Source organism: Octodon degus, unplaced genomic scaffold, assembly GCF_000260255.1.
Source record: "Octodon degus isolate 3935 unplaced genomic scaffold, OctDeg1.0 scaffold00153, whole genome shotgun sequence".
Taxonomy (NCBI): Eukaryota; Metazoa; Chordata; class Mammalia; order Rodentia; family Octodontidae; genus Octodon; species Octodon degus.
The window spans coordinates 5,556,555-5,570,887 of NW_004524729.1; the positions used below are offsets into that span (position 1 = coordinate 5,556,555).

General features: G+C 55.9%; 1 protein-coding gene across 13 annotated transcripts in view; it reads right to left on the reverse strand.

Moving 5' to 3' along the window:
* Positions 1–5,040: 5,040 nt before the first annotated feature.
* Brd1 (bromodomain containing 1) overlaps positions 5,041–14,333 on the reverse strand; it is a 35,212-nt gene continuing 25,919 nt past the window's right edge. For 4 of the 13 annotated variants that reach the window (XM_023702474.1, XM_023702478.1, XM_023702477.1 and 1 more), the window contains 5 exons: positions 8,563–8,851; positions 8,055–8,182; positions 7,021–7,130; positions 6,739–6,893; positions 5,064–6,151 (listed from right to left, as the gene is read on the reverse strand). In XM_023702474.1, coding sequence (XP_023558242.1) covers positions 5,968–6,151; positions 6,739–6,893; positions 7,021–7,130; positions 8,055–8,182; positions 8,563–8,851 — 866 coding nt within the window. In that variant the 3' untranslated portion in view covers positions 5,064–5,967. The other 9 variants (XR_002818304.1, XM_023702476.1, XM_004642408.3 and 6 more) reach the window with 7 other exon arrangements.

The window sequence follows — 14,333 nt, forward strand, 5'->3', positions numbered from 1 at the left end:
AAAGAAGAAATCCAGAAGCCCGCCTATTGGAGGTCCCCTTAACCAGTCCTCAAACGTGAGTCCGGATACATATTGGATTTGTTCATGGTTTTCTGCATCTTGTGATACAATCATGTCATTTTTCTTTTTCAGCTTCTTCATGTAGTGGGTTATATTGTTTTGCTGTTGATTTGCCTTGTTTTAGACAGGGACTCACTATGTAGCTCAGACTGGCCTTGAACTCATGGCTGTCCTCCTGCCTCATTCCCAAGTGCCAGGGTCACAGATGTGTGCACCACACCCAGCTTAGTTGAGCTTTGAAAGTTGCACCAGCTTTGCATACTTGAGATGAATCCCATTTAGTCATACTGTGTAATTCGTTTTCTTCATTTTGAATTCTCCTTGCTAATGTTTTGTTGAGAATTTTTCAGTTATGTTTCTGAGAGCTAGTGGTCTATCCTCTTTGCTCCTAAGGCTTGTGTGTGGTTTTGGGAGGAGCACACCATTGGCCTCATAGAACGAGGTGCAAGATGTCCCTTCTGCTTCTAGTTTCTGAACTGAATCACAGAGAAATTCTGATTGCCTCCTTCACTATTGCAGAACGCAGCAGGCAGCCATCCGGCCAGGTGCTTCCTACTTTGAAGGTAAATCATTACGGACTGAATTTTTTTGATATGAGCCAATTCAGATGCTTCTTCATGTACAAGTTCTGGCAGACAGCATCTGTCTAGTTGGTCCATTCCATCCAAGTGGCCCTATGTGTGGTTCCAAGGTCATTCCCAGAAGTCCTTTATGGTCCTTTCACTGTCCATGGGGTCCCAGTGATGGCCTCTTTCTGATCTGCCAGCTTGGGTACTCTTGCTCTTAGTTGGCCTGGCTAGAAGATCCATATTATTGAACTTTACAGAGAAATTTTATTTCATTGATTTACCTTCTAATTTTCAACTTTTTTTTTCCTATTCACTACAGGCCTGATAGTGCTTTTAGGGGTCCTAAGGTGAGAACTTGCACGATTTTAGAACTTTCATTTCTGACACATGCATTGAATTCTATAAATTTCTCTAAGCATCTTTTACACATCCTGAAAGTTTTGAATAGATTGTATCTTCATATTCCTGTAGTTCAAAATATCTTAAAATTTCCCTTAAGGGTCTTTTGGCGCAACTGTTATTTGTCCTCCAGCTATTTGGGGATTGTCCGGCTCAACTGCACTGTAGTCTGAAAACACATGCGTGTGGCCTCGTCTCTCGGATGTTGTGTCCTGGCAAATATCCGCGTGCACTTGAGCAGAATGTATATTCTGCTGCTGTTGGAGGAAGCCAGCCATGACGTCAATTAGATGTAGCTGATTGATGGCGCTGCTCCGTTCAGCTGAGCTGTTGCAATTTGCTGCCTGCCGGATCCATCAATCACTGACAGAGCAGTGCTGAAGTCTCCAGCTCTAATGGCAGATTCGTCCATTTCTCCTTGAAGTTCTACCCGTTTTCTGATGATCTGATTCTAGGCACACATGCATGTGCATTTTCCAGAAGGAAGGGTTAGCAAGGACAGGAGACAGTGTCCCTAAGCTGGGGGGGACACTGGTCCTTCCCATCCCAAGATGCACAGCACAGGTTGGCTCAGACCACAGAGCCACGGTGTGCATGACGGCAACCCCACTGCTGGTGCTTGCACCCACAAAGTCCCTACCTGGGTGTGGACAGGGCCTGCTACTTGCCACCAACAGGACGAGACAGAGATGACATGGCAGACATGATTATCTGTGTGATGACAAGACTAACTCCATCTAGTTGGGGGTCTCTTTCCAGTGCACGCTGGGAACACGCCTGGGACCTGCAGGTGGCCAAGGGCAGCTCCAAAAGCAGCCAGAAAGTACCCCCAAAGCCCAACCGAGCAGCAGGGCTGAACCTCTGGGTGAGCCGGGACACAGCTTCTCCCAGCTGAAGTCCCAGGCGCTCCGATGCCACTTGATGGGCAGGGGCCCCGGCCTCCAAGAAACTCTGCCATGATTTAGTGGCAACAGCCATACTAACTGGTGTGACAATAGTCACTAACACATATGTTACATAGCAGGCCCCAGGGCCTAGTGACAGCCCACCGAGCTATCAGGGGCCTCACAGCTGGGCCCAGGCTCACAGGGCAGAAGTGACAAGAGAGGCACAATAACCACCCAACACCCACAGCACCAAGACCACTGCCACCCTGGGGCCGTGCCCGTTCCCGAGATCCTCATTGGAAGGAAGGTGGGACAGGAGAAGGTGGCATCTCTGAGCTGTGGACAGGGCTTCCGCCCGCAGCCACCCACAGCACCTGGAGGTGGCAGCCAGCACCACCACCTGACAGTGTGTGATTTAATTAGAGATAAGGGCCGCAAGGCCAAGGACGCAGAGTTCCCAGCTGCAGGCACCAACGCTTCAGAACAGGTGCCGTTTGGAGAACTGCCGTAGTTTCCAATGCCTTCAGATTTTTATTTTCCTTCTAGGTTCTAAGATTTTTCTGGCCCCATCACTGATTAGTTCCAGCTAAATCTGTCTTTTCTCATCAAAAGAAAATATCATGCATGTTATTTTCTATTAACTCACAGGAATCTATCAAGAACAGTCCAAACGTACGTATTTTTCTCATCCTTTTTTTGTTTTTGGTCTGTGCTGGGGGTTGAACCCAGGACCCGGAGCATACTGGATATATGTCCCCCTCTAAGATGTACCCAAGCTGGGAACAGGGGAAGGTGTGTCCTGGTCGGGCTCAGTGTTGCCCAGGGCCCTCCACACTTCTACCCAGAGGCCTGGCAACTCCCTCCCGCTCCCCTGGCCCAGTCCAGAAGCGCTGCTGCCCTCAGCCCATCCTGTGCTTCTGGACAAGGTTCCCATGGGCCCTGATGGGTATGTGGGCTCAGGGCAACCTCCCTTAGGAGAAGAGTGGCTTCTCCTCAGCCCCCAGGCCATCCTGAAGCCCATTTCTCTAGGGGGCTGGGCCCCAGCCAGCTGACCCCACACCACCAGGAAACAGCACTGCCTGCGGGGCCCCACAGAGCCCCAGCTGTGAGGGTCTGAGCACTGCTGTCCACAAAGCTGACGGAGGGGCTCCTTGAGCTCACGGGACCCCAGCCGCATCCTCACCATAAACACGAGGGAGGAAAACAGGCCAGAAATCCATTCCTGGTTGACACCAAGCATTAGGAGGCCAGGTGAGCCTGGAGTGCTGAGGGGCTCAGGGCAGACACAGAATGAAAAGGACAGCCTCCAGTGGGTGTCACCTTCTGGCACACCCCAAGCAGCCAAAGCCTCCTGGCACAGCTGGTATAATGCCCCAGGGTTTTCAGAAGGTGGAGGTGGCCCCTCCAGCCTCCTCCACACTGGGAGCTCTCTCAGGGCCAAGGAGAGGCAACGTGGCCCTTAGTCACAGCAATGGCTGCTGGCACTGACCTGGAACCCAGGCTCCCAGTGGGCCAGCACTGGTGGTGCCAGGATGGACAGAGCACAGGGGAAAGATGGGGTAGGGGACTTGGCATCCCAGACCTTGCTCAGCAAGCTCCCAGGCTCTGCTCTGTTGCCTTCCAGACTCCCGGGGAGGGGCAGGGAGCCCACAAACCCACAGGCCAGCACCTGCTCTCAGAAACTCAGTGAGAAAAAGGAAGTCCCCCGTCCCGGCGGGGGGGAGGGGGGAGGGCTCGGATTTTAACCCACCTTCATGTCCTGGGAACCCCCTAAAACTTTCCTCCATCCCCCAGTCTCTCTGTGCATACCCATCACTTCTTCCAGCACTCCTCAGCTGCACCCTGTGGAGACCCAGCACCCTGTCTCCAAGGCACCCGCAGCCAACTGCTGGTCAGTAGCCCAAGCACCACCTTCAGCCTGCTCCAGGCCTGGTGCATGGCCATCACTCCCTTGTCCCCCTGCCACGTGCTCCTCAGGGATACACCAAAGGACTGACTCTGTATTGAGCCCTCTGCATGACCTCAGGCAAGGCCACTGTCCTCTGGAGCCAGCTTCTGGTACCTGAGACTGGCAATGACCGACAGACCTGTCAAGCTAGGAGTCGGTGTTGGCCCATGAAGGCCCAGGCTGCCCGGCCCAGGGCTGTACCACGCCTAAAATACTCCCTCAGCCAAGAAGCTGCTGAGGACTGTGGCCCCATGATCCCATCCTCCTAAACCTAGAAGGGTAAGCACCAAGGAGACAGGCCAGACACCAGACACCTAATGGAAGCAACAACCTGACCCTCCTCTAACGGCCTCTCCCAAGAGGCCCCTTGCAACACAGGTCAACCCGGACAGCCAGACCACACTGAATGGGGCACACTCTCTGGGCCCCAGGATGGGCACCTCGCCCTGCAAGACACCTAGTTCACCAGAGTGGGGGTCTGAAGCCCAGTCCCAGGATGAGGGTGCTACCCACCACGTCCAGCTGCAGCGCTGACACAGGGTCCTGGGCGCCTGGGAACAACAGCATGGCAGGTGCTGCGGCAGCCAGGCACCCAGGAGGAGGTGAGTGCACGGGGCTAGCAGCCACTGCCAGGTCAGAGGCTCCAACCAGGCCAGCTGCCCAAGCGACCATCCCACTCCCCACAGCCTGGGCTACCCCCACCCTGCCCCAGGGCAGGCCACTACTACAGCTCGGCCGGAGCACAGGCTGAGGGCCCAGCATCCGGCTCTGAAGACCACCTCCTCAAACCAGCATGCCTGGTCTAAGAGGAGGGAAGCCGCCAAGCAGGGTCCCAGCTTCCCCATGGAGGCACTCCTCCAAACGTGACACAACACTCAGCCAACAGGCCTCCTGAGGGGTCTGGAGGCCTCCCTCCAGCCAGCACCCCTGCCTGTCAAGCCTGTGCAGCCTAATTACCGAAGACTTTACTTCCCAGTTCCCTGAAAATACTACAACTCAGCTTCAAGGAACGTATTTTATAGCATTAAAATAAAATGTGATCAGAGAGAGTAACAAATAACCTTACCCCAAGGCAGGCTTCAGACCAAGGTGCCCAGGTGCCTCACACACCCGTCAGCCACAGCCTGCCTGCACCCTCGCCGTCCCAGCCTCCTGTGATGTAGGCAGGAATGGGCTACACCGTCCAAATATTGACTTTATTTTTAATATAAAAAATGCAAATTTGGAAACCCACCCTACCTCACCCCCTAACATAATGCTTCACCTCTTAAAAATAAAAATAAAGTACTAATTCTATATACATCACATGTACCATACAAAAATGTATCCAAAGTTCTATTGCTACCAAAGTTCTAAATTAAAACAAGTTACAGAAAGCCCCTCATTGTAAACAAAAGATTACAAGTTACAAAATCAAAGTACACACAGGCCAGAGTCATTTATAGAACCACGCCACACGTCCTGCTCCCGAACACGTCAAGCTGTTAATGTGCCTGTATAAAAATGCGTTATCAATATACTTCTGCAAATTTATTTTTCTTTATAAAGCAAATGAATACACTTTCTACAATAAATAACCCGCAGGGAGGCACATCTGTGGCAGGTGCGCGGCCGGGCCGCCCGGCGTCACCGGGGAGTGTTTTTGGTGGTCTGCGAGTGGTGCACACAGCATTAAGGGATTCTCCTCCTCTCTGCACAAAGTACCATTCAAAATAAGGTCATTTTCTTTCTTAAAATACACATTTGTCACTGTAAATTTACATCCTGCTTTATTAAATAAGTGGTACTCTGTGTAAAGAGTATGATTTACAAAATTATTAAACATTCAAAAGTCTTTTTTAAAAAAAAAAAAAAAAAGCTACAGGTAAAGAAGGGAGGCGCATGGCGGCAGGGGAGGCACCCGCATGGCAGGCCCAGACGCATGCCCACCCAAGTGCCAGGACCAGGTGGCTTCGTAGAAAACTCGGAAACAAAACCTACCCCTTCCCTGGGGAAAAAAGAATTCAAGAACTACAACTATAAATCAGAATAAGTTAAATCTGAACAATATACAAACATGTACAGAATATCAACACTATGGACAAGCTCCTCCGGCAGAGCCGCCTCAGTCTATGTCGCTGAGGTCACTGGCTGGCTCCCCGTGCACGCGGCTCAGGTGGTTCATGGCTCGGTCGAACGCGATGCGCACGGCCTTGCGGATGCTGGAGTTCCTCCCTTCCATCATCTTCAGCTTGTCAATGGTCTCATCGATGCCCAGGGGAGCCATCTTGGACTTGGGGAGCCACTGCCTTTTGAAAGAAGCAGGCGGTGAGTGCAGCTGCAAGGCATCCCTGGCCCTCAGCCGCGCTGGCCACAGAGGCAGCACGTGGCATCCTGCCTGCCCTCCCTGGAGCCCACACGTGGCATCGGAGCTGAGTTCCCGTTCCCTCCCTCCAACAGTCCCCCGTGGCCGCACAGGACAAGCGGAGCACTCGAGTGCATAACGTGGGCCCACGCGCCCCAGAGCAGCACGTCTGCTGGGCAGGGTGCAGCCCAGGGCATGAGTGCCCCGGCCAGAGGAGTGCCAGGGCGCTGTGCCCTCCCACAGTGAGCACAAGCGGAGCACGCACATCTCGCAGGGCGCAGGAGGGACCGGAGATAGGAGGGTGCTGGCACCAGGCAGAGCCCAAGGTCGGCCTGCCCTGTGCAGGGGCAGCATGTGGTGGCCCCAAGAGACAGGGCTGGGCCACGGGCAGCCTCCCTGAGGAAGATGGGACTAACCAGGCTCGACAGGGGTCCCCGGGCCCACGGGCTCAGTATATGTGCAGCACCCTTCCTGGCCCCAACGAACACCAACAACCGAGGTGGGTGCACACCCACAGCCGGCCGCACTCACCAGCTCCTCTTGTTGTCGAAGAACAGAACGAGGAAGAGCTTCTCCTCGGACTTGGTCTGCATGTGCTCGCCCACCTTCAGCACATCCAGGGGTGGCGCCGGGATGGTGACGCCATTGTGATGGCCAGGCACGCGTGGCATCTTGGGGTCAATGATCTGCCGAGGACATACTCGTTACTCTGGGTCTCATGCCCAAGGCTGCCCACTCCCCAGGAGCCACCCTCTCCCAGCAGCACAGCCAGGGGTCCCTGCCTGAGGAGCAGCCCTGGGGACACGGACTCACCAGCGCGGGGTAGGAGGGGTAGCCGCTGCACTTGGCCCACACCACCTTCAGCGGCTCCAGCACGGAGGCTGCGGCATCCGTGGAGATCCACATGCCGCTCTGCCCCACTTCTGGGAAGGGAAGTGCCTGGCAGTGAGTGCTGTCCCGCACCCAGGCCCCCCTCGCCCTCTCCAGTGCCAAGCCAGGGCCACCAGGCACCCAACCTCCCAATATGCCCTTTTGCCCCCATGAACAGGCTCTCAGCCAGTGACAGGTACACAGTGTGTGGGTAAGGCCTCTGATTCAAAACACAAGTCCTAGGGCCAGCCAAATAGCTCAGCGGATTAAAGCACCTGCAAGCAGGCTCAGGGGCCACGGGTTTGGTCCCTGGGCCTGCAGTGCCAGCCCCGCCACCACAGTGCACTGAGACGGCAATAGAGACTGGGCATGGTGGCGTGCGCCTGTAATCCAGCTCTTAGGAGGCTGTAAACAGGTGGATCACTATGAGTCCAATCTAGTAGTGAGACCCTGAACACCCTGTAGACCCCTCCCTAAAACACATACACACACAAAAATATAAAAATTTTTAAAAAACCCACAAGTCCGAGCTGCCTCCAAAGAACAGCCCCTGCCTACCCCAGCAGAGGGCGCTGTCTCCAGAGCCACTAAGTCCAAGCGCTGGAGAGGAGAGGGCCAAGGCCCCTCCAGGCACTCTGCACCTAACTAGGCCTCCCTCACCCCTTCCCAACTCTGCTCCCCCAATGGGGCCATCTCAGGAAGCCCCATTTCCTCCTAGAATCTAGGCCCAAGACGGCTAAGCAACACTGCTGTGAGGGCCTTGGCTGCTGTCCAGCCTCAGCTGCAGACAGGCAGAGGGCCAGGAACCACCTGGAAGTGGAGTATCCTGGAGCAAGGCCAAGCACCCTGACTCCAGCCTCTGGTTGTGGATACTATCAGGGCCACAGACTCCCCTATGAGGAAGGCTCAGTTCAGAACCACTAAGCCTGGACCACCGCCACCCTCGGCACCTTAACCGGGGCCTACAGTGGACTCACCAGCTGCAATCCGGGCTGCCTTGGCGTAGTTGCCGTTCTCAATGCAGGATATCAGCTCACTGCGGTCTTCCAGCGTGTGCCTCCGCACGAGGGCGGGCTTGCCGCGCCCACATTTGGGAGTGCTGAAGCTGTGGGGAAAAGGAGTCCTGTCAGGGGCCAAGTGCCCACCCGCACTTCTCCCTGACCCAGGCTGAGCCATGCAGCTGCCAACCAGGACCAGCAGGCTGGGCCAAGAACAGTGTGCCTCACATCCCAGGGCCAGACCTGCAAGTGGGGTCTGTTCGTGACCAGGGTGGTCTTCACCACCGTGTCCAGCCACCAAAGGGACCCCCACTAGGTAGGCAGGCAGGCAGGGCTGTGCTGACTACCATCTTGGCAAAGGCAAGACTCTGGAGGGATGGGTGCATCTGCAGACTCTGCAACCATGCCAAGCTTTGCATAGCTTCATTCCCATTCACAATTAAATGCTATGAAGCAGGTGAAGACATCATACGGGAAACCGTCCTACCAGGCAGAGTGGACACATGGATCGGATCCCAGGCCAGGCTCTCTCAGGGCCCTTAGGTCAGGAGCCAGGACCCCTGGGTCCAGAGCAGCCAGACGGGTGCTGAGAGCAGGGGGCGCTCGGAGGCTGCGCAGGCGTAGGCGAGGTGGTGCCCACCTTGAGTCGCAGAGCGGGCTGTTGCTGGAAGAGATGCTGGACTCGGACGCACAGCGACGCCGGGGGGTGGCTTTCCTCCCCGGGCCGCTGCCCGGCTCCTGCTCACTCCTGGAGCCCCCAAAGCCATTGGTGAGACCTGGAATACACAGGCAAGCGTGGTCAGCTGAGCAGAGCAGCTGCACGCCAACCTGTCCCCACGCCACATCTTGAAGTCCATGAGGTGTGGGGTGCGCGTTCCCAGCAGCACTGCGCACCTGACACCGTCTTTGTCTTTAGCCCCTGGGTCCCCGGCACTGAGCTCCACACACAAAGCAGTGGCTGTGGAATGAAAGCAACACAACGACCAAGGGCAGTGGAGTGGGTTGCGCTACGGAACAGCAGGCGCACCAAGGAGACGCGGGCATACCAAGGCCCCAGGTCCCCTGCCCAGCTGACGACCACATCACACGCCCCTGGGGACTGTGGCAGAGGCTCCCTGACCACACAAGGGTCACAAGCCCATAGGCACAGGGCATTATCACCAATAAAAACACACTCATATTTGTGAAGCTCTGGGGAAAGTAAATTAGGGTTTTTTAAAAAAGCTTGCTTCAAAACACACAAATTAATGTGAACCTGAAAAATGCTGACAAAATACTTCAAAAATAGAAAATGAGGGCCCCATTAATCCAGGTCCCACAGATCTACTGCATGGAGGCACCCAGGCTAGTGCTCCTGCCATCAGGGTCTGGCCAGCGGCATAGACAGCTACACCAAGTCTTCTTGGGAAGAGCACTCAAGCAAGGCGACCTCAGAGCTGTCTGTAGCAGCAGAACAAGGTGGCAGCCTGGAAGGTGAGGCTGAGCACCCCCAGCTGTACGCCTAGCTAGGCACCCTCAGGTACACCGCCGGGCGAGGGGTCAGGACAAGGAGCCCCATCTTCCCACTTCTGTCAGCCTTTAAAAGGTAATTAAAAAACTATGTCAAAGGGAAATGTGCAAACTGGTAAATAAAACTTCTCAGAAAAGCTTTTGGCTCCAGTGATGGGATCTTGGGGCTTCTAGCACTGGGACAGCTCCACCTTCCCACCTTCCCTCCAGGAAATGCTCCCACCATGCTGACACAGGCCGGTCCTTGCCAGCCTCCAACAATCGTGCACTGACAAAGTGGGTAACATGGGCAGGAAAGCAGCTGGACCACTGAGCCCAAGGCTGTCACAATGGTCAGATGGCGTGTCCTAGGGGCAGAGACCACACCCTACTCTCAGCTGCATCATTAAGACGCCCATGAAACAAGGATGAACAGACTGACAAAGTCAATGCCCTAGGACGCAGGATCTGGGGAGGGACCATAACACACCAGAGTCACCTACACACACAGCTCTGCAGATGAGCATTTAGGTCTCGGACAAGTAGGCCACACCACACGTGCCTCCACCACTCCAAAGCCCAAGCACACACCCAGGGCCGGGAGACATGCGCCTCTCACAGTACTATGCCACCCCCCCCCCAAGACTCCAGTGCAGAGCTCTTTGCAGGCTGAGCAGACGGAGCCAGAGAAGAACAGAAACATGGTCGGTCAGGGCCGAGTGCTGTCTCCTACCCAGTCTGGGCTATCAGGGTCAGTTGGGGAGGACCAGGGCAGAGCGGTGGCCAGCCTGACCCACACATCAGGTGGCAGGCAGCTGCAGAAGATGAAGACCAGGACAGCCTGCCCTGAAGCAGCCTCATGCTTCCCACCTACATGGCCCAGCACACATGGACACCATCCCCCTCAAGGGTAGCAGCCGCTCCACCCCAAGGTGCGGTCGGGGCCCACACTGACACAGAGGGAGCAGAGAAGGGCGAGAAGGTTGGCAACTGAGGAAGAAGAGAATGATCTGCATCTCCTGTTTTCCAAGCATTTAATGACTGGGCTCATGGATCTGGGCTACAAGAGGTTTACAAAGAGCTTTCACTCCTTCTGTGGAGGCTCCCTGAGCACGTACACAGCCCAAGGGACAGTCCAGGAAAGACCCCTGAGGCTGGTGACAGAAGAGCCCAGGCGCCCGGCCAGTTTTGGAAGGGCACAGCAGCTGAAGCAGGGCAGGCACCCATGCAGCCAGGCCAGGCCAGGCTCTTGAAGGCTGCCGGCCCTGGACGAGTCCCAAGAGGTGACAGGAGATCCAAGCCCGGTGTGGAGAGGTTGTGCAATGCTGTCTGGAGCCCGCAGAGCTGCGATACAGCGCACTCACTGCCACACACTTTGCACAGGTCCTAGTGGGGAAGGCAGCCTCAGAGTACTGCGGCCGTGGGGCTCACTGAACCCCAGCAACCCTGAGGGCCAGAAAAGACATTCACTCAGTCCACAGTCAGGAGCCCTGGTCCTGGGAGGTGTGGAGGAGCACCCGCAAAACAGGCACTTGTGCCAGCAGCAGCCAGCTAGACGCTGAGGACGTGACAGGGCCGGCAGTCACTGGGAGGCCAGGAGAACTGTGGAGACAGCTCTAGAAAGGGCCAACACCATAGCACCATGCGCCACCAAGCCCTGGGGCCTGCGAAGCCCCCAGGCCACATCCTACTCGCCAGGGACTCAGGGCAGGTGCAGCCAAGCCCAGAGGTGCCTCCCCACCCATGGCCACAGCATCCCCAGGGGCTCTCTGCTCTTTCAACAGCTCCGACGCAGGAGCAGGACACAAATCTTATGTGGTCCAGCCTCAGGGGATGTAGGCTCCTTGCTGCCCTTGGCCTAGGAAATCCTGGGGGATAGTAGGGAAAGCGCCCCAGGGCGTGGGAAGCTGGCGGCAGGAACTGCCCCCCACCTCGCTCACAGCCTCCGTGAGGCACCCACCGAGGAAGGGACACCAGGAAAGCTCAGCTCATGCCGTGCAGATGAGACACCTGCACCTGCCACTTGGCCTATAGCTGCCACTGTGCTTAAGCTTGCAGGAGGAGCAAGTACGAAAGCCCTGGTGACTGTGGCGGGCCGTGATGTCCTGGGCGTCAGAAAACACGCTCTACTCCCAGCTGCAGGGGCACGAGCATGGCAGGGTGGGTGGGTGGCACCTGTCCTCTTCTGCTGGCTTGTTTCACTTCTGCGACTGCCCAGAGAACTGCATTGGTTTGTGGTATACTTTTCAAACTTTCAGTGAAAGTACAGCAGACAAGAAGACCCCAACCACTGCCTGCTTTCACGAGAGAAGCTCCATGAAGACACAGCCCGCGTAGGACGTCTCTGGGGGTCCCGTGGACAGGACTCATCAGCTGGCCCGGCTGGCGCTGCTCAGCACAGCATCAGCAAGACAGAAGTCGGCGCTGCTCATCATCCCGGAGAGAATAAAGGAAAGAGACTTAGGGAGAAGGAGGCAGGGAGAAAGGACAGGTGGAGGTGCTGACGGCTAAGTGAGGACATCTCCAACGGGGCCGCGGGCTCAGTCCCTCAGACGTCAGACAAGGCTGCCCTACGAAGAGTCCCTTCATTACAGCCAGTGCTGGGCATGTGCAGCGTGGAGCTCAGACTGTGCACGGCGCTTTGCTGGCACTCGCAAGGCTGCCCACTTGGAGAGGGCGGAAGCACTGAACCATCCCCAGCTCAAGGAGGGCACCAGTCCCCGTGGGAGCCCGCCATGTCTCCAGGAGCGGTCGGCGTTCTTCTGAGGTTGGCTCCAGTGCCATCACGCAGGGCAGGGAGCAGTCAGCGCTCTGCATCCCACGAGGCTGTGAGCAGAACCAGTCCAAGTCGAGGCAAGAGAAAAGAATTTGGATCCGAGGAGGAGCTACCCGGTACGTAAGCGGTTAAGTGAGAACTGGGAGAACATCAAGAAGCCACATAGTCTGAGGAAGTACAGGACAAGAACAGCCTCCTCGGCGCACATTCCGGAGGCTCGGAAGACCCAGCCCGCCTCGCTCCACCCCCTCACAACCACCTCCACCAAGTCTCAGAGGAAGAAGTAGGTGGCGGCACCCCTGACAGTCCACCATCCCCGAGGAAGGAAGCTACGGGCAGGGTGGCTCCGTGAGCCTGGGCGGGCGGGGGCCTTCACAAGCCTCTCCCACTGCAGCACAGGGGCTGGCAGAACGTGGAGGCAGTCAGCACGGCGCTCAATCTAACGCGGGTCCTCAGCGCCCTGGAGACCAGCCCTATAAGTTCAGAGTGGTGGAAGCATGTGGAAAAGCTCGGAAGGCTCCAAACATTTCATGTCCTCCAACTGCGAAGAGTGCAACTTGAGCAAGAAATCCAGGTGCACAGAGGGCACCTAACGTTCGGGCGAAGGCAAGGCCAGCACGATGGCGGGACTGGCATCTCCAGCCCGAGCCTGGCCGCCCTGGGCAGAGTAGATGCAGCAGCAGCCACCTCGCGCTCCTGAGGGTCTGATCTTAGCGCTAAGGCTCCCGGGCTGCTCAGGGGTACGCTTAGGAATTCAACTCGCATCCACTGAACTCTACTGCCATTCTGGAATAAGAAAGCAAAAATCTCCATTTCAGTCAGGATCAAAGGCACACTGCGGTCACAAGTATTAAAGGTCTGCAGTAGATGGCACTACACCTCACCACCACCAAAACCTGGGACACATCCCATGTAAACACAGGAAGAGAACAGGGTGGGCACCTGCTTCCTGTAAAGAACATCTGGTCTACAAGTCAGAGATGGCCCAGAAGCCATGTCCAAAGCTGAGCCCAAACAGGGGGCCACCCTGGGAAGCTACCCAGGGTGAGATGTGACACCCAGGCCTGGGAGAAGCACAGCAGCCCTGCAGCACAGACTTTTGGTCCACAGTGTCCTGGGCCTTATAGTGCCCCACAGCCACAAAGCCCAAAGCCCCAAGAGGCAACACCAACCCTCACACTCACTCTCATGTGCAGAGAGGCCTGATACACTAACGTATGGTAGGGGTCCAGGGAGCACCGCCCAAGGCAGTCTGTCCCTCACAGTGGCTGCAAAAAGGCCTGAAGTGCAATTAAGAGAACTGAAAAAAATCTGCTCTCTCTTCATCTACATCCTCTGAAACATTTCAGTTGCTTTGTATGTCTCAGTAACAAAAAAAGTTATCAGATTTTAAAATGCAAATTTAACATCAATCCATCAAAGTAAGAGGACTTCGACAGAAAGTTTCTACAAAAGTAATGTGCAAAGAAAAACGAAAGTTATCAAGAGGCCCTGGTTCAAAGGGGTGGAGGCACACAATGGGAGAGCAAGGGAGAGAGGGAGAAGGAAGGAAACGAGGAAAAGAAGGAAGGAAGGATTATCTTGGAAACAAGAAGCCTAACCGGCCACACAAGCCACACACTCAGCACGAAGACGCCTGAGTGACGCCTAAGATCAGGAGGCTTGGCAAGGGCGAGCGAGGAGGGTCGCCAGCAGACGCTGCCACCTCACTGGCCTGGCAAGGCTCTGGGACCCCAGCACGGGAAAGGACACGGCACTGGCCCACGCCCTCACTGCTGGAATGCATGGGGTGCTAGCATACCAGCTCAAGGCACCTCGTCATCTAGGTATGGCAGTGGACAGAGAACACACCGAAAGGGACACGTAGCCACAACAGGGAGGCTGGGTTTCTGACCCTGGCACCTCTCAAAGGCATAGCCACCCCACAGTGAGTGGACAGATGGCAGCCACTCCTCAGAGCACACAGAGAACGCATGGTTTTCATCGGAGCGCTC